At 44.7% G+C, this 25,859-nt stretch overlaps 1 protein-coding gene across 2 annotated transcripts in view; it reads right to left on the bottom strand.

Annotated features, from left to right (window-relative positions):
* Nucleotides 1–5,763: 5,763 nt before the first annotated feature.
* PRR5 (proline rich 5 (renal)) overlaps nt 5,764–25,859 on the bottom strand; it is a 93,485-nt gene continuing 73,389 nt past the window's right edge. Inside the window, exons 10-11 of one of the 2 annotated variants that reach the window (XM_010575272.1) lie at nt 9,768–9,906; nt 5,764–6,902 (exon numbers count right to left, since the gene is read on the bottom strand). In XM_010575272.1, coding sequence (XP_010573574.1) covers nt 6,352–6,902; nt 9,768–9,906 — 690 coding nt within the window. In that variant the 3' untranslated portion in view covers nt 5,764–6,351. The remainder of the gene's footprint in view (nt 6,903–9,767; nt 9,907–25,859) is intronic. The other variant, XM_010575270.1, reaches the window with a different exon arrangement.

Genomic DNA, 25,859 nt, shown 5'->3' with positions numbered 1-25,859 from the left:
TAACCTATCTAAAACTCAGCCTAAGACTAACTATTTGTTTTTGCAAAGGGAAAAAAAAAATTCCTAAAATAATTAGGAAATAAGTATGTTCTGGAAGAGTTAGCAATCTTAAGGTGAAAATGCTGATGCAGACCCTCAGTAATAGACATACAAACTTAGCCTCCGCTACCTCATTTTACAAAGGCAACTAACTAACAATAAACTTCTGGCAGGTTTATTAGCCCAGCAGTTCCACGGCTGTTCACACACCCAGTTTTCCCTTCCCTCTGCTCTGGCTTTGGCAGAGCATGCTGGCAGTTCATCTCTCAGGTAGGCAATCCTGCTATAGGCAGGCAAACAGCCAACTTGCTAATCCAATTACGCAATACAAGACCTGAGGGGTGCACCATTTGTGAAAGAATAGGCTATTTTCATTATTTAATTACTAGTCAATTTACCTGCCTGAAGATTATTAAAATGCCAGTGTAATTATGACATTGAGATAGTAGGTTGAAGCTAAATCCTTTCTGCAGTTCTCCCCAAAAATGTTGCTTCTGAAGGTGATACAGAGGAGTAAGCAGCAGCTTTAAGCCAGGTGAGTGCTTTCAGAAAGGCGACGTATTAGCCTAATTCTGAGTCTGATGAAACTGGTGGAGTTTAACCATCAGTCTTGATGGAGCAACGAGGCCAACACAGAGCACCTAGGAGAGTTCGTGTCCACTTGTTTGCAGTAGCCTGGGACCACACAAAATACTTGGACCACTTTCTGGCACATCTCTCAGTAGCTTGGGGAATTCAGTCATTTGGTATAGTCTCCATCCCTCAGAGATCCCTAACCTGTTGGTAACATCAGAAAACAGGCAGGAGCCGGAGGTCCTTCAGGCTACACGGAGTGACCAGGAGCCACCTTGGATGCCTCCAGCAGCTATTCCCTGGCAGCTCTTCTCCACATCACCCTCCTGGGAAGGGTGGGCTGGCAGCTGACCCGCAGCAGCCCAACAAACATCGGATGGTTTGTGGTTTTCTGAAGCCTGCTGCCAGTTAAATAAACTGCCTCAAGAAGCTCTAACTTGAGTTGGGTTTTAGAGGACACAATGGCACAGCTGCTTTCTTGGCACCTTTCACCCACATCATCTCGAGATGCTGGTCTGCTCTTCCAGCCCCAAGTACCATCTCCTCCCTTTGCACGGGAAGAGGAGTCTAGGAACTTGCAAACCACTGAGCACAGCAATCTGCTGCTGTTGCTACCACGCTACGTGAAGAGAAAGGGATGTTAGAAGGCTCTTTGAGGCAAAATATATTTATTTCCCTTTTAGAAGTGTATTTTTTCCTTTGTGGAAAGGTGCAAACGATACTTCAACTGTAAACCAAGCATTTTATTCTCCTGGAGACCACGGTTGCAAGGATTTATGTATTATTAAAATAGCTGCAGATGTTATTTGCAGCACTGCCAGCCTGACTGGTATCTGGGTTTCTGCTCCCCCCCTCCCTCCAAATTTTGGTACTTTGGGAACGACAGTCACACCTCTGCAGACCAGAGCTCAAAAATAACACTAAGGGCTTTCTGACATCTTTATTTCCAATATGTTCTTGCAGGATATTACCCTAATAAAGTGACAATCCACACATCTCTAACCAGAACTTTAGAGAGATATCAGATATTTTCATATACTCACATGTCTGTATGGTGGCCCTAGAAGAAGGTAGCCCATAGCTCTTCTGTTACCACAGCTTAGTGGTTCAGATGGTGTCAGCAAGCACATTTTAGTCAAAAGCACTATCAAAACCAGCTTGCCAGGAGCTAACTGAATAATGGAAAGTAATTTTCTCCATTTCTACAAAAAAAGGCCTCAATTTGGGCAGCATTATTTGCAGCCAATTATTCTGCTGTTTCCAGTTGTGCTCCAGGGAGCCGTATTACTTCTCCACAAAGCTCAGCAGCTGTTCATTAGGTTAGTCTCCCAGTTCCTTTTGCTTACCTAATGTTCACCCTGCAGTGCCAGATGACAGGAGCTTTAAGTGCTATCTGTTGCTCTGTATCTCCCTCGTAGGGTTTTGGAACATGTTCCAACCAGGGAAAAAGCCGAGAGCTTTTGAGTTTTGGATTAGGATACAAAATGCCACAGTTTATCATAACAAGGGAAGGGTGGAGAGGAAGAATTGGCATACAGAGAATGCCCCCTTAGGGACAAAACTTGAGTATCACTGCTGCACTGGGACACTGCCATGTAGCAGCATTTGAAAGCTGAAAGCCATCGCTTCATAAATATATTTTGTCAAGAACCTGCACTATTCTCTTTGATATACATTTTTCCTTTGTAATGACTCCATGATTTGTCTCCAGAAAGACCACATCCCTGACTCGTCTGCATTGGGATTAGAAGGATCCCATATTATGGTAGTCTCACATCTGTGCAGCATTTAACGTCACCGAAGACTGGGCTTTGATTGCCTGTACACGCCTGGCTCAGCATCACTCACACGATCTGTCCTCCCAGGGCTATGTCTGACTCCGTGCCCCTCCACACCTTGCACAGATCTTGCGACTACAAGCCAGACCTGCAGAAAGGCTCAAAGCACAGAGCTAGAGCACAGCTCCACCTACCTCTTTCTACAGAGTACATTGTGCCGCCAGCCATGCCACTTCTTGGGGAATAAGTTGATGAGAAACTTCATCTCTGAGGACAATGGATACAGTGGCTTTCAAAGGAATCTGCCAGACCATCACACACAGTTTTTCAGTTTACAGTCATAGCTGCCTGCATATTTTAATATAAACTTGAAGGAGAGACAAAATGCCACCCTATCACCATTGCAGTAGGGAACTGAACTCTGACTTCGGATTTTCAGGCTCTTCATAGCAAGCCTGCTGAGTGACTTTATCATGTTTTCTTTAATTAAAAAGTAGCCCTGAAACTGCAGCTTTAACCCTTAGAGTCAGAATGCATTTGCTCCTTCTTTAGTCATTACCCCAGTAAAAGAACCTTAGCATAACAGACAAAACACTTTTGTAAATACGTTTGTTAGCAGAGAAGCAAGTTTAGTTCAGCAAGCTCTAAACCACAACAGCAGAGCTCAGCTTGTTCCATTACAGCATCATCAGGTTAACTTAATTTAGCTGAAGCCAATTGAGATCCTCTTCATCCTAAATAGGATCAATATAAGCCCTTTACTTCAGCTCAGCAGCACTCACAGATCATCCCAGTACCTAACAACAAGTAATGAATCCCAACAGGGCTGAACCCAACTTCCTTAAATACTCATTGAACCCTATCACAGCTGGTAATCACAGCTTTGGGGGCAGGGTGAGGTGGGACAGGCTTTTGCTTTGCTTTTCTGCCCTTCTCCAACATGGTCCTGGCAAACGGGCCTTGGTCTGTATCTTCTGAAGTCTATGTGCTGCTCATGAAAGCCTACGTTAGAACTTTCTGCTGCTAGAGCTTTGACCCTAAAGAACCCACTTCAAGTATAAAGAGTTAAAAACATAAAAGCTAGATTGGAAGTGCTGGGCTGCAATGCTACGAGGCTCCAGGATAGCCGGTTCCCTCCGCAGCGCATTTCAGAAGGTGAAGCGTCCAAGAACCGGCTTTTATAACAGGCACCAGGCTGCCTGCCTTGGCCAGAGGAAAAGCTGAAGACAAGACTATTTCCTAAATCCTGCTCCTCTGAGGTTTTCTGAGGTGGCTGTTAGGAATACTCCTCTTATGCAGTCACTGTCTTGAACCCAATTTTAAATAACCTTCTAAACAGCTAGAAGAGGATTTTCATTCGCTAGCTCCATGCGTGCAAGGTTGGAGAGGTCAGTTCATTGCCAGCATACCTGGGGATTCAGATTCAAGGTCCCTTACCACAGGGGACAGCAGAAACCGTGCTCGGGCAGGAAGGGTCCTACCAGTCCCTTTCTCCTCTCAGTTACAACTGTGCTTAAATATTCCCCAGTAATTAAGTAAGCTCATGACTCTTACTTCATTTAGTATTCCCTAAAGGAAGAAGGTGTGCAGAACCCTTGGTCCACTTTATTTTTTTAAATTTTCTTGTAAGGATTTGAATCTATCTTCTCCTCCCCTGCACTGTGTCCTTAGAACAAGGCTGCAGATACTCTTTTTCTCCAACCTAAATAATAATTCAGGAAATAGAACAGTGTTTGCCAGAAGGAATGAGTGCAGGGGCTCAGCACAGGGGCTTGTAACACTTTAGGACACTTTCGGAAATCACTGATCCTGTCATATATTGAATGCAAGTTCAGTGAGACCTCCTCTCTCCCCTGCGGTTTGCACAGGGCCAAATGTGGCACCAAATGTGCCTTGAGACTGTGGGCTCATCATGCCCCCCAGCTAGGAGAGGGTGGGCAAACACCCGCTGGCAGCACCAACCAGTTGGCAGGAACCTGATAAACCTCAGATGTGAGCAAGCTGCCAACACACTCGGCCCCATCAGGAGTGAAGTACTCTTGGGTGTGCTCCGGCGCAGAACGGCAGGACTGCACAGGCATCGCCATGGCCAGGAAGCAGCCAAATGGGCGCAACTTTTAGTTGCGCATCCAGAGGGCTAGTTAGGTGCCTGCACCCTAAGCTGTTTTGTTTATTGGACCTCAAAGATCCCCCCAGGCACCGGAGTTGCTCTCGCTGAGGATGTGTTCTCCCACACCTGCATTTCTGCCGGTTGTTGTTAAGTCCCTCCGCACTGACTCTTCCCCACATCAGATGGTCCCATCCAGTTGTGTTCCCTGGCCGTTAGGTTTGAGGCTGTTGGGACATTGAAGCAATTTTTTATCTCTGTGTAAAAGGAACATTAAAGTATGACCTAACATAAGTGCCTACCTCTAGGGGAGGCTGCACAGCTGAACATGCCAAACACAAAGCAGCAAACCAGACACCAAATCCCTGCCTCATTTATGGGGCTCCTTCCTCAGCTGGCTTCTGAGGTTCTCAAATCTCTGTGTTATGGGGAGCCTGCACATCTATCCAGAAGCTGAAATCTCCATCAGTGAAGCAGGACGGTAGCAAAAGATTGAGCTAACACTTTCCAAAAGATCAAGTAGTGAGGCCAAAGGAAATTAAGTATCAGAAGTGGGGCCTGGAGCCTAGAAACATAATCAAAGCCTGGGGAAGAGTTTGGTGAATGTTGGGGTCAGCAGTGCAAGCGTAGAGTGAAGCCGTAGAGTCCTTGAGCATCTGAGCTAAGCACCGGGTGCTGCCAGACCAAACTGATGACAAAACTCTGCTGAGAACCTCAGGAGTTACCAAGTGACTCCTCCAGCGGACAGGCCTAGAATGCAGTGAGCTGAAGTAGCTCTTTCTTCACTGTAAAACCATCTGCTCAAAAATCTATCACACATCAGGACTTCTACTTCACCTTAGTATCATGTGCATCTATCCTCTGTAAAACCACTCACACAGCTCTTACACCACCATGTTACTGCGAGGGAGAATCAAAGAGCTGGGAGTGCTCAGGATGAGATAAGCTGCAAGGTTCACACTCCCCAAGTATCAATACATAATTGACAGTATATGCATTATTGTGTTTCCTTAAGAATATAAATATATAATGAGGATTTCCACCGAAAGGCCATATTTTTATTTATTTAGGAAACAAGTTGAATTCTGCTGGAATCTCTCCATACAACGGATGCTCCAGGAGTCAACAGTGCACAGATTTCTTGGAATTGCCACGTTCAGAGCAAATAAACATGGCCTTAAAAGCCAGTTTCAAGACAACTCTCTCACAGACACAAGATATTGGCTGTGAAACAGAACATGAGACACGAGGCATCGCATGACATCAGGTAGCACATTTCTGTTTATTTGCCTTTCTTCAAGAACTCTTAACTCACCACTAGGCAAAGGAGTGCATACAAGATGTACAAGAAAAAGATTAAAAGAGACTTCTTTATCACTGTATTCTGTGGCATGAAGGCCCACAGCCTCTGGGTTTTTTTGTTTTTTTAAAAGGATATGTTTTTATTCTGGCTGAGGTGTTACGGTTCAGAGAACAACCTGCTGTCTACAGGAAATCTCTTGAGAAAATTAAAAGTGAACACGGCCATTTGCTAGGCTGTTTTACTGAACAAACACTGCCAGCTGCACCAATAGCATTTTACCAGACACTTGTCAGCTTGTGAACCCCTAAGTTTATAAAGACAACAGGAAATCCAACTGCAGAGTGACAGGGACAAGGAGAAGTGGTTGGAGTTTCTTCCCCCTCACAGCAGATTCCTGCCTGCTGTAAACTTGTGTTTGCGTACTTTAGTACAGCCGTGATGATCTACAACAGAGGTTCTGCCCTAGACACATATAGCTTGCTCACAGTCCGACTCAATGCGTTAGTAACTTTCATATATATTAAACCCCAAGGTTTGTCTCCCAATATCCTTCACATGATGCTCTGTCTGTTCACGTCCACATTGTATGCTGATGAATTGGAACAGCCTCGGCCAAAATCAATAAAAATGCCTTCAGAATCAGAGTCGATCGACTCCAGAATCTGATCCACTATGTTCTCAGGGCTGGAAGAAGGAACTGGAATCAAGGAGGGGTCCCTGTCCAGCTCAAAAGACCTATGCGGGTCGTCCATTGAGTGGAAGAGTCCCTTCTGTTGCTCAACTGTGCTGAGTTTGCTAGAGCATTGCACTGACCCGGTGCTGGGCCTCTCCTGGTCTCCTGGCAGCGAGCTTTTCGTGGCCGTCATGGAGCTCTTAGAACCGTTGTCCATGATGGTGGTGAGGTTGGAGTACCCCTGGAGCTCCAGGCAGGAGGTCATTTCCGAAACGGAGTGCCTTCGGATGCCTGTTCCATTGGCAGCCATGCCCTCGGTTTCATACTCGGCCACCGGTGTCAGCAGTGGGTTGTTGTAGCTTTTTGATCGCACCACGGGGTTCTTCGCGAGGATGTCACCTGATTTTGAGCGCCTGAAGAACCGCTTCTCTGTAAATAGAGAAAGATCCAGAGTGATATCCACAAAATCTCCTATTTTCATGGTACTAATAATTATGAGTGTTCAAAAGAAAAGTCAAGGCCTGAATATTCATGAGCTTTTCTTGAATGACACAAACTTTTATAAAAGAATACATTTTGATAGTTTTGTAGATCCATAGGCTTCAGATTTCCTATATTTCTTTAGTGTATTGAAGATTCCAAACCTATCTTTACAAATAATAGCTGAGATTCCTTTATATTCATACAACGTCAGCAGCTGGAGTAAAACACTAAATATTGTGGGAGACCTGAATAAACAATAGCAAATACTTTCTTTAGACAAGAACAGAAACTGCAATTCTGTTCTTGTTCAGGCTATAAAGGTCATCACTAATTTCTAGTAGTTGAAATTCAACTTTCCCACTCACCCTGGGAAAATCAGGTCCCTTCAAACTTGGGGCACAAGGATTAAGACAGGCAATCTTACTAATAATTCTGGAAAAACTTAGATCCACAGCATCAGTCAGAGACCACACAAGGAGAGAGCACCAAAAGTGTTTGGAAACGTTAACTGGAGGGCAGTGCCCACAGCAACCTTTTTGGGGAACAAACCTGCACTCAATCCGGCAGTGATGGTATGAATGCTGCTGTTAACCAAGTGGGCTCTTTCCAAAGAATGAGCAGCAGGTGGCAGCAAGTCAGCACAGAGATCCTCCACCAGTGGTTTTGGGCTGGAGTGCTCTCTGGCAGCTAGATCAAAACGATCATTATGCAAACTTTTTGCGGACCTCAGTGCTCAGACTCACTTGTGCTAAAAACAAAAAGTGATGTGAATAATAGGTCTCACTTTCGAAGCTTTCTTCCTGCTACTCTCACTGCCATCCCCACAAAAGGCGCGTGGCTGGAGAAGGGAATCAAGTTACACTCTGCAAGTCAACCACAGCCACTGCATATAAATTGTCTGCTTTAAATCAGTATGCTGGTATATGTTCCCCTGCAAACCACGCAATTTCCTTTACAAATGCTAGTCTCTTCTAAAATTTTACTTATGTATAATTATGTGCTCACCTGGACGCAAATTCCAATCATGTGCTGTACTACTAAAAAAACCAGTTTCTGTACTTAAGACTGTATTTTGCAGTTGTGTCTGCCTCAGCAGTGAAATCAACTAAGCCAAGTTCACCTTTGGACTTTTGCTTTGTTAGGAGTTTGAACCTGGCAAATAGAAAAGGTTCCCTGGGGCTGCCCTGCCACAGGAACTCTGGCTTTTTGGTCACACCAAGGCTTGGCTGGAAGGGAAGGCTGGGTGTGCTGACCAGACAGGGAAGAAAAGAGGTCAGTGGCCTCACCAGCCCCAAGGACAATTTGTCACAGCTTTAAATCACGCTACCAAACTAGTTGGACAGAACTAGATGCATTACTTTAAAAGCAGCAGAGACTTAGGCACTCAACTCCCTTGGATCCAGGATCATTGACTATAGTAAGACCTGTTCGGGGGTACTGCTACAGATCCACACCCCAGACCGCAGCAAGGGGAAGTGCCTGGTCCACCAAAACCTTCCTATCTTCTGCAGTCATGTAATACAACATTTATTTTTTAACAATCCATTTCACTGGAGTTTTATTATCTTTGGGTGCATTTTTTCTGTCCTGACATACAAAAGCCTGTATTCAGAAAACATCAATTTGGGGCTCCGTTTAAATGCTTGTGGCCTTTTAATGGCAAGCAATGAATACAAAGTAGTAATCCTGAACCATTTTCCATAAATAACTGGCCTCTATTTATTCACGTAAAACTGATTTGTTTCTTAAACGCCTACTGCAATACAACCATTTTTTCCATTCAGCTTCAAGGGAAAATCAACCACCTTATTGATCATTTCTGACAAGCAAACAGATTAAATTGACTGCATAGAAAACACACAATTGAACTTCTTTTCCCCTCTGTTTTCTGTATTCAAGCAGGCCATCACAGTATTTACATTAAAATACTCAGGTACTACCACATTTCCTTTTTGATTTACGCTGGTAGTATCCCCCTTGCATTTTCAACAGATTGAATTACTACATGGGATATTCAAAAGACCTTCGTCTTGGCCAAATCATGCCTTCACAGAGGTCACTGAATGCTTCAGAGCTCAAAGAATCATAGAAAATAAGCTGGAAGGCACTCAAGGTCACTCAGCCTCTGTCAACAGGCAGGACCATGTTTACCCACCTTGCTCCTTATGGTTGCCTATATATGTGACATGTATGTAGTGCCTCTAGCAGTGAAGATTCAACAGCCTCTAGATGCGGTTTATGTGACATTAGAGACTTTTCCTTCCAAGTAATCTGAATTTCCCCTGCTATGTGTGTGGTCCACTTTATTTTTCTTGTCTCCACTGGGATGGAGAACAGCTTATTATCTTCCACTCTGCAGAAAGCTTTCATAGGTTTGAAGGCTTATCCATTAGTCTTCTCTAAGACAAATTCCTACTCTCTTCCCTGCTTTAAACAGCCTTGTATGATCTTTGTGCACTAATGAACAGACACTATTCAGCACTCTAGAAATGGCTTCTTGCTTCTTCCTCTCACTGTCCATAAAGCACCCTGTGTTAAAGCTCTCTCATTAAAAGGTAGATTGGAAAGGCTAAGCACACTCTAGATTCTCAGACCCATTGAGCGCTGTTATGATGATCTGGTTTCACCTTCTGCCACTGGCAAGTTTCACTGTGACTTTGCACACTGCAAAGAGCATGCCCTTAGAAAAGGAGCCTGACCACACTGCGTTAGTACTGGCAGTCTCCTCTTGTGTGTGCCCTGGCCCTGTGCGGAGCAAGGTTTTGGTGAAGCCCTCTGTGCTGTGTCAAATTGAGCCTCTGTTATTCTTACCCAAGATACAGGAAGAGTGCGTGAAGGGTCCGTCACTCGAATACAGTCCATATGTGCCCAAGTAAGGAGAAACGACTTTCTGGATCAGAGATTCCAGTTTCAAATAATCTTCAGTCACACCTTTTGACTCATGAACCCCCTGAAAGAGAGAAAATATCCAAGATGAGGGCTGTCCTCTCCAACCACAAGCTTTCCTGCTCACTGGGGCAAGCAGAGAGGCAGCACTAACTTATATAGCAAAGATGCACCGTGATGCAATACTGGTTTGTTACTACCACTGATTCCTCTTACTGTAAAGACAAGAGGTGAGTCGAACCAGGCAGAGTTACCATGCAGGCACTGCACAAATGCTCAGGAAGAGGCAGTAGCTACTCCCAGGACATTTAAATCCAGAAGGGTACATCCTGCTTAGGGCAAAGGCACTCAGGGAAGATGGCAGCTGTGGTCTGTGACAATGAATTAAAAACATCCCTGGACTTTTTGTTATTGCAATCTTACACTGACTTCTGAACTACCTACTGCTGAGTGCTGCACCAGCGGCTGGTACCACAGGGTGTCACTGCCATCTAAGCAATACCAACAAGGTTAAGAAAAAGGTGAAACTGAGACTCCCAGAAATATTTCTTCCACGATATTTTCATTAAGAAATATTTATAGTGAAGAGGTCTGTATCTCTTTCCTCACGCCCTCCCTGGCACTTGCCATTATCCAGGCAAAAGTCATGTTATAACTAGCATGGTAAGATTCACCCATAGGCAAAGTCTTTTGCCCTTAGCTGTTAACTCTGCATTTCCACCCACAAATGGGCTTATAAGGCTGCAGAGGTGACAGGAAAACTCCGTAGAGCTGTAGTGTCCCTTCCACTTACAGCTGCAGCATGCGTGCTCCTGCGCTGTCTGAGCAGAACCCTGCATACTCATGTGTAGGATTCTGAACCCGAAGTAAATTCACATTTTAGTGTGTTGCTATGTAGCCATATGTTTGACGTATCTTGTTGCAAAATTAAGATTCTAAATGCCATGCTCAGCAAGAAGTTTGCTTGAATTTAGCAGAATTCCAGATTTCGTAATATGTCCTTGAATTATTGTAAAAAGAAACATGTTGGGATGAAAGCCTCCAGAGAGCAATATGCAGATCAGATGAGTAAAATTGCAACACTTCCTTCAGCATGTGAAAGGATCCTGATGTTCAGGATGTATTCACTGCTCAGTATGATTCACCAGCCAGTGTCTACGGGTGACTATGAGCCTGCAACGTGTTTGTGAATGGCTTACTTCACCTCTTGGCTGCTGTCTGGAGTTACTTGATAAAAGTTTATGAATGGAAAATAAATAATGGCCAACAGGAAATGGATAGAATTTGGATTATGGTTCAGCAGGTTTTAAATAATGAATAACATCTTCAGAGATGTGCTATGTCCTGTAAAACTTTGGGAGAGTCACAAATACAAACATGAACACAAGGGCGTATGCAGTGAATCTGAAAGCTTGCAAACACCAAAGTAACAGCAGAATAAGCCCATGGCTATTCAACCAATTTATACTAGACAAAAATAACACAGGAATAATTTAGAAGACTTAGTGAAGGTGCATGTATTATTTCCAAGTCATTGTTGGACTATATCAGAGAAAACATTTCAAATAACAGTAGGAAGGGTCTCAATTTTTATCATGTTGAGATCTGCTCCAGGGTTCCCCACCCTGTCTTGCTGGGATTTAGCCAAGAACTTTTCAGCCCTCAGAAGGGCAACATGCCTGCTACCTTACTACATATTCACGATCATATCGAGCTCATAACCCACCGGCAAAGGCCAGTGCGTTAGGCCATCCGCTCCAGGCTCCCACACCAATTGCCTCCGGAACTGGTCTCCTGAACATGTGTCCTGGTTTCGGCTGGGATACAGTTAATTTTCTTTCTAGTAGCTGGTATAGTGTTATGTTTTAGATTTCATATGAGAAGAATGTTGGTAACACACTGATGTTTTCAGTTGCTGCTAAGTAGTGTTTATACTAAGGGAAGGATTTTTCAGCTTCTGATGCCCAGCCAGCAAGAAGGCTGGAGGGGCACAAGGAGTTGGGAGGGGGCACAGCCAGGACAGCTGACCCAAACTGGCCAAAGTGGTATTCCATACCATGGAATGTCGTGGCCAGTATATAAACTGGGGGGAGTTGGCCTGGGGGGATCACTGCTCGGGAACTAACTGGGCATCGGTCAGTGAGCAGTGAGCAATTGCATTGTTCATCACTTGTTTTGTATATTCCAATCCTTTTATTATTATTGTCATTTCATTATTATTATCATTATTAGTTTCTTCCTTTCTGTTCTATTAAACTGTTCTTATCCTAACCCATGAGTTTTACCTTTTTCCTTCTGATTCTCTCCCCCATCCCACTGCGGTGGCGAGGAGTGAGTGAGCGGCTGCGTGGTGCTTAGTTGCTGGCTGGGGTTAAACCACAACAACATGATATATAATACTAGTGGCAAAAGCCAGTGATATTTAGCGTTGCTTGTGCCCAGACTTTGTGGTAAGGCTTTATTTACTTTTCTGCCCTTTAAGTGTTTTTGATACTTGTGAAAGAGAGTAGCTAAATATCAACTGTGGAGAATGAAACCCGGTAATTCACTAGTACCATGCTGCCCACAAAATAGCTCTTACCACTAGCAGAACTGCAACGCCATAAGAGTGACAAAAGTGTCCTTGCCCAGTGGCATCTTAATGCCATCTGATTTCCTATTGATCTTACACGCCTGAAAAGCTCTTTTGGTTTCCCTCTTGGTTGTGAATTGTCTGCTCTGTTATACACTCCTTCTTCCCTGATGAACACCTCAAAAGCCTGAGCTGTATTCTGCATTGACTGCTGCTCTGGCAGGGATACAAGGAGGCTTCCAGTAGCTCTGTTGAGTTCGGGTAGGCTCCTGGGGTGAACTAAGAGGATGGAGACTTGACCCCCAAGCTCCAGCTGCTGCAACATCCCTCCATCACGGGGCTGGGGAGCAGCTGTGCAAACACACACAGTTTTTGTAAAGGTTTTACCTTTACAGCGTAAAACCACCCAGTATTATCACAGCCCACCATTAGTCTTATTCCTCAGCTCTGCGATCATCCACAGGATGCTTTTCAGAACATACTGAAAAGTCACAAAACATCTGGTGTCCGCTGGAGCTGTGGTGACTTGTCTTCTGCTCTGCACCTTGGCACGAATGTGCCGTATCCACCTGCGACATCCTTCCTGCATTGGCCATTGTTCTGGGCCTTCCTGCAGGCGCCCGATGGGGCAGGTCCCTTAAACCATTTTCTCGGCGTGGAGCTTCTGTGAGAGCAGGAGCGTAGCAGGCTGCAGACCACGTCCTGAACTTGTAAAAGAGTGTTTTTCCTGCATTTCCTTCTGCTATGTTATTCAATGACAAACATCCTCCGGGCCTCTATTTAACCAAATACAAATACCTCCCAATATCCAGCAAGGACTATCTCAGCTCTCCAGACCTAAACTTTCCATATGACTTGAACGACGCCATCACTTATTTACGAATTACCCCAGCCGGAGTAGCCCAGAGGAGTGTCTGCAGGCTCAGAGCAAGCTGTGGCCACCTCCGCCTGGCCACACAGCCCCTGCCCACGGGCAGGGCAGCACCATGCTGCAGTCACCACGTGCCGCTCATGAAGCCGAATGTCCCCTGACCCAGAGCCAGCTGGTCCTCGCTGCAGCTGTGTCAACATGACACCGCTGGGAAGTGTCCCAACCGCATGGTCTGGGCTGTAGGCTGTCAAAGGTTTGGTCACGGGGTGTAAGGCAGCCCCTGCTTCTCTTCATGAGCTTTTAAGATCACGGCCCACGAAGAAGGCAGCTACAGGTTCATACATCAGCCCACAACAGGTCAGCTGAGGTATACCAAAGGTAGTAACAGGGGCAGGGGTGCCCCACAACCCTACTGTGAAAGTGGGGCTTTCCAATTCCGCAGTTCTCCCAATTTCACTTCTTTCGTGAACCCCAGGCATGGCTGGTAGTGCCCTTGGTGCAGCCGCAGGGCAGCCAGAGGGGGGACTGCTGTGGCACTGGCACCTCTGAGCAGCCGGGAATGGGGCTGGGGGGGCTGCAGAGTCCCAGCTCTTATTGCCTCACCGACACTAGTATCCGGCAGAGCTAGGTTAGAAAAGGACTCTGAGCGGCGACTGACCTGCCGATTCTTGTTACCAACAGCAGCGTGCAAACCTCACTTCAGAGGGTACTGTAATTCGGCACTCTGTGGGGCTGAGGGAGGCAAGGAACTTCAAGGGGAAGGATGGACACCTCCTAAAGCAGATCAGCTTTAGCAGGCCAGGGGAAGCTTCTGTTTTGCTTTAGCTGCAAGCCCCAAGGATGCAATTTAACTCTTCTCTCTACCAGAGGTTTCTACCCCATCCGTTGTGCCACACTTGAAACCACTTGTTTGTGTGACACCAAATTCAGTGGGAAGGCACTTCTGGTGGAAGTTTAGGATAGAGCAAAGTATGGTTATAAATGCTTTGTATATCTGTATGTAAATATAGATAGATAGATGTATAGACATCTATACATCTATCTACATGGATATCTATATATACTTAAAGATATATGAAGTCCTTTTTAGACTCTTTCTCAAATTCGTACGTGATTGTGCTTATAAAGGCAAAATTAGCTTTAGAGTAAAGCCAATTTGGGATTATTATCCGTGTTACAATACTTTCTGAAAACCTGATGGCAGGACTTAAAAGTCACCAATAAAATAATAAAAAAAGTATTTTCCCGTTATTTTGGCAGCTCATGGTTCTTCTTGTATTTACTGCTTGATGCCTTTTGAGTTTGGTATATCACTATATAGCAATAAAACAAGTCACATCCAGCAGGCTGGCTGCTTAGCTTGCAGGAAGCTATATCATAATTTGGAAGAAAAAATGAAAACTGGGAGCATTATCAGTAAAACAGAGGCTCTACCCTTATCTTTAATGCAATATTTGCTCTGCAGACATGCAAAAACTTTCTTTAAAAGATAACCGTGACCTTTCATGAACCCAATTTCATTTTAGCAGTAGAGTTTCATGCTTCTCTGCAAGTGTGAGATGTATCTATTAAATTCCTTTCAAAGGCCTTGCCTGACCTATCTATTTCTCAATTGAGGGCCCAAATAGCTCAATATCAAATAGCTGCAAGTACCTTAGTACTTCTGGAACAGTGTAGCTGCTAGATGAAATCCTCATCTTGGTCACACTGTTTTGAAATGCAACAAGAGTCACCTCATTATCTTTGGAAGGATTATAATGTAATATTATGACAAGAGTCTGCCTTACTCTCAAAGCAGGGATAATGGGGATTTGAGTCCCGAATATGTGAATACCCTTGCAAATGGAAAAGGTCTACGCTCAGCATCAAGAACAGAGACATGTATTTCTACATGTAACACAGTATCCAAGTCCCTTACTTCATTAACCTGTAATTAAATCATTTAGAAACAAAGAATTGTATATCATAGTTTAAAAGCATTAAAATGACCCTATGCACTACTGGTTTTGATATGTAAATCTGTAAGCACTCCCAGAAGGGCCATATACCCTAAAGACTACAGGTTATTGAGGTAGCTCCTTCATGAAGTTACTGCCCCATCTGCTGAACTGTGGCACTGGCTGCATGCATGCTCCCCATTGCTGCACTTGAGTATGTTGCTGGAACAAAACATTCCTTGTGTTTGAGAACAAAACCCCATGAGTCAAAACCATAAGTCATTCCAGTAAGAATGGACACACCGAACTGCTCAGGTTTCCATCCCTGTTAATTCCGTAAGCTAACCACAAACTCCTCCTGAGTTTTTAAAGGGCACAAGGGCTTCTTAGGAAAGCACAGAGGAAAGAATAAATTTGTCTTTTGGCACTGCGAATAAATAGATACATTCAGAAGAATAGCTGGGGGTTTTGTAACCCCATGTAAGGCCACAGACTCCTTTTTCAAAATATAGGACGCCTCTAAGCCTCAAAGAGGTCCTAAAGTGGAGGCCACTCCAGGCAGGCATTTAAGGACTTGAAGAGTCCTCCTCAAACACAACCTTAAAACCTGCCTGAGGCTAAGGTTTATTACTTTAACCTTTTGCATGCTGTACAACAAAGAGGGATTGCTTTGAAGATTTTTTAATGAACACACATATATTTTAACAAAAAATACTATTAAGCCATGATCAACATTCTATCTAAGCACAGGCTACATGACTTGCAAAGCTACCCAAAACCTAAACTCTATTTTGGTAACATTTGCCACAGCTTTTCTTAGGAAAAAAAAAGTATCAAATGTCCTTGCTTTATTTTACCACGGCAATGAAATAACCACAATCACAACTCCTTATTTCTCTGTCCTATTATATTAATTTTTAACACCCTGGTCTTCTCTTCATAAGCAGTGAACAGTGATAGTAGCACACAGGCGGGTGGACGTGCCATCAATCCAACTCGGTGTAAGATGCAAGCCTGCCTGCAGCCTCTGTCCCTGTGCAACTAGGAGGTCATTGCTGCATAGTCCCTGATGCTCCAGCTCTGTCTTTTTATTCATCACCATAAGTGAAATCCTTTAATTTTTGGTAAAAAAAGACACCTAAAAAAACCCAGATAGTATCAGCACTTCTAAACAACGCTCTGAAATGACCATAAACCTGGCTGCACAAAGCCCAGCCCATCGAGGAAGTGTTCAGGCTGTGAGTTGCAAAGGAGCCCAGAAATTAATCATGTGCCTTCCACCACTTTTCACCTGGTCTTGGCTATTTCACTTCCTCAGGCTCTGGTAAGAAACCCAGACATGAAGCAATCCCCAAAGACAGTCACAGCCATGAAAAACTATTTATTTAGGCTGCAGATGGCCTGGTATGTCTCATTAGACAGCCTGGCTAAATTAGGATGCAGAGTTTTAGGCTTCCCATGCTCCTGTGACCAGATGTTGGACATCTTATGGAAAAGACCTGGCTCATGAAACCCAGTCATGTGGCAGAAAGGGACTTGGTTTTGTGTATCATTTGCTGCTTATGGCCCTCGCTTCTCACCACAAAAACTGGATGTGAAGCTGCATGCCTCCTTTTTACCTGTAGTAGGGAGCAAAGAGATGGCAAAACCTCACTGTTTCAGTGGCAAAAACTGGTGGCAAAGCCCCACTTTTAATAACCTGCCCAGGGAGTCCAATAATGAAGTACAGCCCTAGGAGCAGAGACTGCTCCTGCACCACCAAGCAGGCTGCATCAGTTTCTGCCCCATCACTCTCTGAACTACAGCCTGCTCACAAGTGCTTGCTAGCACAGCACAAAGTAGAACAAAGATGAAATTTTCTTCTCAAGTACTTCTGGTGGGCAAAGCAGCCACCAGCAGAAGAATGGTATATTCACCACTTCATCCAACTGTCTTGAAATCTTGGGAACTGGTGGCTTACATTGACTGAAAAATGATTTACCCTAAAAATCCTGCAATGCATCGCCCTCTTAATGGCAGGCGAGGCACCAGACCAGAGAACTGAATACATAAATCACAGCAGTTGGAAACAAAAGAGCTACAGCTAAAGCTGTCACGTCCTCTGGCTATCAGGCACACCTCAAGGGGATGTCTCATGCATGCCAAGAGGCTAGAAATAAACCTAGCTGCTGGCTGTTCTTTTTGCTACCTGGCTGCTTTTCATTGATACTTGGCTTATGTTATTCCACTTCGGTGTCTTAGCTGGATCTCCACGTGGCCCTGACTCTCTCATGCCTGACTCCTTTTGTTTTAACCCTTTGCTTCACCCCCTTGACATCTGCTGTTTCAAAATACCCCACATCCATCCTGTGTTCCTCTTTCAGACCCTGGCCAAGCCCCCTGTCATCTGCTGAGCTCCCCTGCTGTGTGAACCTCCCTGTATTCATCTTTGCTGCAGGCTGCTTCAGTTCTGGCCGGACAACTGCAAGTTGCCCCAGGTAACTCCTCACTCATCTGTGTCTGAAAATAATCATAAACCACTATTAAACACCAAACTGCTTATAACTGACCAGCAGTAACTTAATGGTTTGCCGAGTACTTATAAAAGGTCATAGGTCCTCTACAGTTTCCAGTTCTGACTAATAGCACCCACCACTAGTAACACCTAGAAATGGTGGTATCACTCAGTTGCTTTTCACTTCTTTCTTTAGCACAGAGTATTACAGGATTTCTTACCTAATAAAGTATATATTAAAAGATATCTCCAGTGTCTAAGTGTACCCTAACAATTGGATGTGATGGTGGAAACTACTTCATGCCCACCTGCAACTGTAGACATGCTGACGTATACACTGGTCATTGATTAAACAATCTAGCACTCAACTTTAGCTTTAATGCTTCAGCTGATCAGCAAGTTTACATGAGTAAGTAAGTACCGGTGCAGAAAACTGCCTTCTATTTCAACTGACAGACTGATGGATAGCTTTTAAATGAAAAATAAAATAGAACAGAATAAAATCAAATAGAACAAAATAAAACATAAATAAAAATCTGTCTTCCCCCAGGTCAAGGTGGGCAAAGCAAGCAGGCCTTCTGGACCCAAGCCCAGCACCCTGCCAGGAGCAGACACAGCACCGAGGGAGGCACAGCATGTCTTGGTGCTTGACATGGGAGCAGCTCTACCACAGGGGACACCACGCAGGAAGAGCTGCGAACTAGATCCTGGGTTACCAACTTCTGGACTTCAGGAAAGAAAGGAGTAAAAGCCAGACTTCTGGATTATTTAATGAAGTCATTTCAGCAATCACTACTCTTGGTCACTTGATGGCCCAGAAGAGCGAAGTCCTCTGCCGATGGAACAGCTGTGTGTGGCTCTGCTCATGGCCAAGTAACACACCCTGAACCTCAGGCTGCTGGGGCGTCCTTGATGGCTGGCCTCCAGCCTGGTCTACCAACAAAAAGCTGTGACCTACTACCTGCTGAAGCAGTCCTGACCTGGTGCTATGTGAAAGGAAACATGCTGCCAGAAGTGTTTACAGGGTCAGGCCCAAATGCAAAGTGAGGTCCTGGCCTCATGTACTGTCCTCTCTTAACCACATAGGAAAACAGCTAAGAAATGTAACTATTTTCTGCTTAAAAGTAGCAGATTCCTTGGAGGAAAGAAAAATGCATTAAGAACCACATTTCTTTCTTTAACTGGCAACAGGTCAGATCAATATGACTAAGAGAAACACACATGCAGCAGCAATAATCTGACAAATACTGGATGATAATAGTTGCCTAACTACTCCCAGAGAAAGCTGAGATTAAAAGTCACAAGACATACCACAAGGCAGACACAGAACAGTATCTATAGGGAAAACACACATTACTCAGGCAACACTGCTGGTGGAGAATTGATAAGGGCATGCAGACTGCAGTGCACACCCTGGTGACCACACAAACGGCAAGATCTGCTTCTTATTTTAGCCAAAGAGACAGCAGCAGCCTTGCTTGTAAGAGATTTGGAAACCAATGCCCTTACAGGCCACGACTACTTGTTATCCCACTTTGGTGCATGTGACACCTTTCACTGCATCATACCTACCCTTCTCAAACTTGAGCAACACAGAGCAACCTGGTCTCAGGGCAGGCATGAAATCACTGTAAGGAGGAATTGGGGACAGCTGGGCCACCAGTCGTTGCCATGTCCACCACTGGTGGCATAGCATGTGCTCTCAGTTATGCTATGGGTCACATTCTGGATTGAGGTCTGCATCCCTCCATCATCCTTTGGATAGACACATGCACATACTTAGTATCATCTAATAGCTAATCATCTAATTTTTACTGATATTGCAATGCTCACACACAAACCTATGGCAGCAAAGTTACATTATGGTTTACTTGGTTGAGAAGAGGCTTCAGGAGTGGTCCCCAGGTGTGCAGAATTTTTGTCTTCTCTACAGCACTGTGGCACTTCACTGACCAAGATCACCCAGCCTCATGCTTTGGAGGAGACCACAGTTGGCTCTTGGAGCAGCAACTATTGCCCAAACAGCCGAAGCTGTCCTGTGCACAGCTGTTCAGAGCCTGCTCTTACTGCACCATGGAGGAGCATCATCATGGGAGTCTCCTGCTCACATTTACTCCACCTTCAGCTGACATGCACAACATTCTACTGAAGAACTCAAAGATCTCGCTTTTATACCCCCTGCAGGAACTTGCTAGGCTTCAACACAAAATCAGGAAGCCCAAGTAGGTGGAGATATTGGGCTCCCTCAATCCCAACTATCCACCTTGTTCCCTGGGAGTCAGCCCTGCAGAGCAAATCCCCCAGTATCATACAAATGGAATTACATTTGTGGAGTAGCATCTGGCTTCCATTTACACATGGGGTAAATGCAAGCTCCTGAGTAAACTCATGGAGGTATCAGATGTGATAACAGATTCTTCTCAGCCTTTGCAATTTTAACACCAAGGGTAACACGGTGCGTAGAATCAGCCGTGCAGTGTCAGACCAAAAGTTAACTAAATTCAGCATTTTCTTGCTAACAGTGATAGCAGGAGAAGCGCATGGGCAAAAAAAAGGAAATAGCGCATGCTCAGTGCAGGCTTTCTTGTTGAATACATTGGTGCTTCTGGCAAACTGTGATGTAAAAACTTGCTGCATGGGACTTTGCGGAGGCCTTAAGCATAAACAATCTGTGCTAGAAATTATTTAACCAACAAGATGAAGATGGTCAATAATTGACAGAATAGCTAGTTTCCAGAAATAAAGAACAAGCCTAACTACTGAGTCCTCTGAACAGGGGAAAGGATGGATTTCTTTGGTACTTTTGCTAAGTGCTTTTCTTGTGTAGTTGCAGCTTTCCTAGTTAGGAGGTGAGCAAGTGCAATGCTGAACCCTTCTGCTGTCTGACAGAGAAGGACCAGACTGTTGGCAACAATTATTCAGCTTAACTCTGAATGTTTACTGCAGTTAAGTGGAACTATGCTGACTGACATCAGCGGGCAGTCCAGCCTAAGCCAGCAAGGGTGGAAAACTGGGTGAAAACAGATAGGACATGGAGAGAGTGATGAATTTTTCCACTTACATTGATGAAATCCTGATGTTCACAGAATGGCTAAGGTTGGAAGGGACCTCTGGAGTCATCTGGTCCAACCTTGCTGCTCAAGCAGGGCTACCGAGAGCCGGTTGCCCAGGACCATGTCCAGATGTCTCCAAGGAGGGAGACTCCACCACCTCTCTGGGCAACTTGTGCCAGTGCTCAGTCACCCTCAGAGTAAGACAGTGTGTCCTTATGTTCAGAGGAACCCTCCTGTGTTTCAGTTTGTGCCCATTGCTTCTGGTCCTGTCACTGAGCACCACCGAGAAGAGCTTGGCTTCATCTTCTTTACACTCCCCCTTCAGGTATTAATAACAATTGATAAGATCCCCCTGAGTCTTCTCTTCTCCATGCTGAACAGTCACAGGTCTCTCAGCCTTTCCTCACATGAGAGACACTCCTGTCCTTTTATCATCTTCATGGTCCTTTGTTGGACTCTCTCCAGTATGTCCGTGTCTCTCTTGTACAGAGAAGCCCAGAACTGGACACAGCACTCCAGGTGTGGCCTCACGAGTGCTGAGGGGAAAGATCACCTCCCTCGACCTGCTGACAATACTTTATCTAATGTAGCCCAGGATACCACTAGCCTTCTTTGCAGCAAGGGCACATTGCTGGCCCGTGTTCTTCTACTAGCTTCAATGGGGCTCGCATTTCTGGAGGACTCTCCACCTGAGAGCTTCAAGTCCCATAAAAATGTTGAGTAAACACTGGGAGCTCACTTGAGAAGGACTACAAGATCAATTGATCCATTTTGAAAAGACATCTGGATAAAAAGAAATGCCCTGCATCAAACTTAACTGGGAGCAGAAAGGGGTCAAGGACTAGGAGTTTAATCTTCCTGCTCCTGCTCCTAGCCCACATGTCTGTGTTTGCCAGGATAGAAAATTTCAAGTACTTCCTCCTGGGTTTCCCTGATGATTCATGCCACTTTCATCCCAAGGAGACAACTCAGACATTTTTTAGCCTTTAGGAAACAGACTCAAAACAGCATCAAAACTGCTTCAAGCAGGGACTAAATTTTGCTTTGTCCAAGGCTGTGTTGACTAAGCAGAACCTGATCCATTTAAACTGTGTGTGCCCTCTTCCCCATAGGGGTTTCTCTGCAGCAGTCCAGAGGCAGAAAGAGAAAATGTGCCTGGGCTGGGGGAAATGGAGACCACATCTTTACAGAGTGGAACAGGCTGGAAGAAAGCGGTTTCCCCTCTCGGAGGGCTATCTCAGCTCAGCTAGGAATTCATAATGGACTCATTTTCAGTAAACCTTGAAGTCTATGCTATGTGTGTTCACAAACAGGTATATCTCATGGTGGGAGGAAATGTGTAAACTAGGACTTGTGCATCAAACTCTCAATTGCTTTAAGTCAGAATAACCCCTGTTAGGTTAATAATTTTATACTGGTTTACAACCACAGGAGGCTGTGCCCTGTGCATTACATGTCCATTCCTAGGCACTGGTATCCTTTTGCACGTGTTGGACAGATGCAGCTGCACAATTCATGGTTGTATCGTTATGAGCCCTTGGTAGTGTTGCCTCACGTTATTTTTTGCTCTCTTCATTCTATCCTAAGCCACTGGCAAACTGGTAAAGCCTAGAATATTTTAAGGGTTAAATCATGTCTTGTCTCATCTCTGCCTCTTGCTTTTCTCATAGCAACAGCATTCACAGGAGGGAGAGGCAGAGAAGCTTGCCATTGCCATATTGACAAAAGTCAGCACTTCAGATACCTGTGACTGCCTCAGAAATAAAGATCTTGTCATATTCACTTTAATCTCCAGCAAGTGCCAAGTTATGTCAATGTCAGCGTGAGAAGCTGCTCTGTCTCTCTCTTCCTTTCATTGGTGGCACTAAGACACAGACAAAAGATAAGGAAGACAAAACACCCAGACACGGCTTGTGTTCAGCTGGTGAGGGTTTTTCAAATGGCCTAGCTGCAGAAAGATAGCAATAGGATTTTTCTTTCCAGAAAGGATCAAACACAAAGAACAGGCTAGTATTCCCCTGACCCACAGAAATCCAATGTATTATTTTTCTTTAAACTGTTATTAAACATTTTATATGAGACTGTAAAAGACAAAGCAGAAGATAAAGACTGAAGATAAGCAAAAGATAGGAAGTTACTTTGTGGCTTTAAATACAGTGCTTAGGATCCTGCAGAAGCTGAACAGCCAGTTTGCTAATAAAGATCCAACAAAAATAATGGTATGCATTTCTGCCTTTCATAGTTTTAGGGCTAGAGGTTGTCTGATTCCTGGCTAAGTGACTCCCCTGGGCACAGATGAGAGCTGCAATCATCTCAGTCAAATAAGCTAATGTGACTTTGAAACAACCCACCAAATGAAATCTATGCAGAGGTGAGCGTCTCTGAAGAGCTGTTTATGGAATAAATTTGGGCTGGAGTTAGTTTATCTGCATTTACAAATGCTTTAGCACTACCACATTACACTCGCGGGCAAACACACACGTGCACGGAAGTGCATGTGCAGCCCCATGCAGAGACCACCCTGCAAGTTACCAAATAATTAGATGTGATGTTTAATGTCCAAGAGAATAAAGCTTCTCATTTCTTTTTAGGCTCCCTCCTGAAGTTCTTGCTGATTTATACACATTAAGCTCATCTAACCTTGCTGGGGAATTGATGACTTTTAACTCTGAGCATTCAAGTCTTTTACCTAGTCTTGGCTCTAAGTGTTTTCTCATTTAACATTTATTACAAGAAAATCCATCTTGCATTTATTTTCAGGTGGGTACTCAAACAGAAAAAAGGATTGCAGAGCCCTCCCTCAGTGCATCCAGGCTCTTTTGAAGAGACATCCAAGAAATCCTTCTGAAGAGCTGCAAACATTAACCTGACTGCCCTTACCTACTTGTAGAGGATTTCTGACACTGCCTTTCACAGCCACACTCCCCTTTTAAATCATTAATGAACACTCATCCCTCAGCATCCTCCATGCTGCTTCATCATTCACAGGTGACTGAATCTACTCCACAAATTTTCTTCTTTTCTGAAATACACTTGAATAGACTGAGCAGACATGTCAGCTGTGCCTTCTGGATTTTTTTAAATTTTTGCTATTTCTGGTAGCAACACCATTTTCATCACCAACAACTCATCCCTGTGAGCCAGAAAGCAGATTACCTCGAGATCACCTATCTATCCTGGCTTAAGAAGGTGCGTGGTTCAGACACCACCCGTGGGCAGCTGTCTGCTCAGGCAACCAGCCACTCAGGACAGCTGCTTGCCCACAGCCTGCTGCTCGTGCAGGCAGGGAGCAACCCACCAGGAGAACTGGGAACTGAGCAGCACGCTGCTGAGCGAGTGCTTTGTGGTTATTCTCTTGCACAAGGAGGTCGAGCTTCCATCAGTCCCAGAACACAGAAGTTTTGGAGCCCAGGTGCCCAGCAGCCGGGCCTTAGGGAGCCCTCCTGGCTTGCAGCAAAAGCTTTTCTGAAAGCAACACCTTTCTACAGAACAATTAAATTTCAATAAAAAAATCTTTGCCAATTCAAAATACTTGGAAAGTAACTGACTGGATCTAGAGCAGAAACACTGTCTCAGCAACCCAGCATGCAGAGGGTAAAAGGAAACAAAGAAATACAAGCATACAAAATCCGAGTTTACAGCCAGAGAGCACTTAGCAGTGTACTCCCCAAATGCAAACAGTAGGCGGATTAGGGACGTAATTGCAGGAGTAGCTCCGAAAGGCTGACCTTCCCTCCTTTGTCCCCATCACCCACCAGGCACATGCACACTGGCAACTCCACGCTCTGGCAAAATTCAGCAGCATTCAGCAACTCTTGCAACAACCTGCAAGATCTATCTTGCAACAGATAGCTCTACATGTAATGGAAACCTATGTGGTTGAAACCAACAGACGCCCTGACCTACCTGTTGTCGATATGACCCTACTACTGAAACGAAAGTATTTTCCCACTGTCCCTGCTTCCCTTAATGCTGGCTGGTGCTTTAATTTAATTCACATAGTATCACACAGCCACTTCTATGGAGCAAACCTTCTCCTTGCTTCTGTTTTAAATGTTAACAACACAGCTACATATATAACCATATTCTAGAGATTTTCAGGCAAAACTACTGCCCAATTCTTCCTCTACTATACAGGGGCTTTAGCAGAGCTGCATGAGCTTAATACTGCCTAAACATCTGTCCTAATGTGATTCAGTCTTTTGAGAAACGATGGAAATACCCCACTGCTTCTTCCAAGGTTTTGTTCTCTCCAACTAAACAAGGAAACCACAAGAAAGGCTCATGAGTGATACAGGAGGAATGAGGGATGTATTTTTCTTCTTGGAGCCCAACACGTAACCTACAACAAGAGGAGAAGAAGGACCACATTGCCCTTAGTCTCTAGAGGACATCTAGACCACTAAGGCTAACGATGTATTATTTGTCATAAAATTACTTCTAGTATGTTTGTTTCCTCATTTCCTTCTGTCCCCCATTTGTCTGACCAGATATACCTACCATCTCCTGCATCAGGCTGCATGATCTTTAGTGCAGAGACCATATTTTAATTGTGTTTATACAGTGCCCAGTGCACAAAGGCCCATCTACCCATGCTAGCAAGTTAAGGAGGCTCGGAGATACATGGTGGCTGGGAATAGAAGCAGCTGACAGCTCTTAGCTGCTCAAGAAGAAATTTAATTGGTTTCATGCGAGAGCCACTCCAAGTACAACAGCTGTATTGTGCAAAACACCTTTCTGACTGATTTCAGCCATGCTCAACTACAGCTTTTCTCTTGCCAGCATCTGCTTGATTGCAGCATGCTTGTTTTTGCATTTGGATCACAGAGCACTAAAGCACAATCCCGTGCCTACTGACTTCAAACCAGAAGCCTCTGGATCCATTTTGAAGTGCACATGAGTCAGGAGTGGTTCCCTCCCCTCTCTGTGCCCCTGGCTTGCCCCACCACAGCTCCCACCCTTTCTGATGGATGGTCGCTTCTCAGCAAAACCATGCCACCACGACCAGATGGTTCACTCACAGCAAAGCCATAACATACCAGGGATGCTCAGCACAACTGCCCACACGCCTGACTCGTAGGCATGACCTG

The sequence above is a fragment of the Haliaeetus leucocephalus genome, unplaced genomic scaffold, assembly GCF_000737465.1.
Source record: "Haliaeetus leucocephalus isolate CR32 unplaced genomic scaffold, Haliaeetus_leucocephalus-4.0 Scaffold473, whole genome shotgun sequence".
Classification (NCBI taxonomy): domain Eukaryota; kingdom Metazoa; phylum Chordata; class Aves; order Accipitriformes; family Accipitridae; genus Haliaeetus; species Haliaeetus leucocephalus.
Note: the sequence above shows the minus strand (reverse complement) of the source record. Positions and strands in the feature narration are given on the sequence as shown.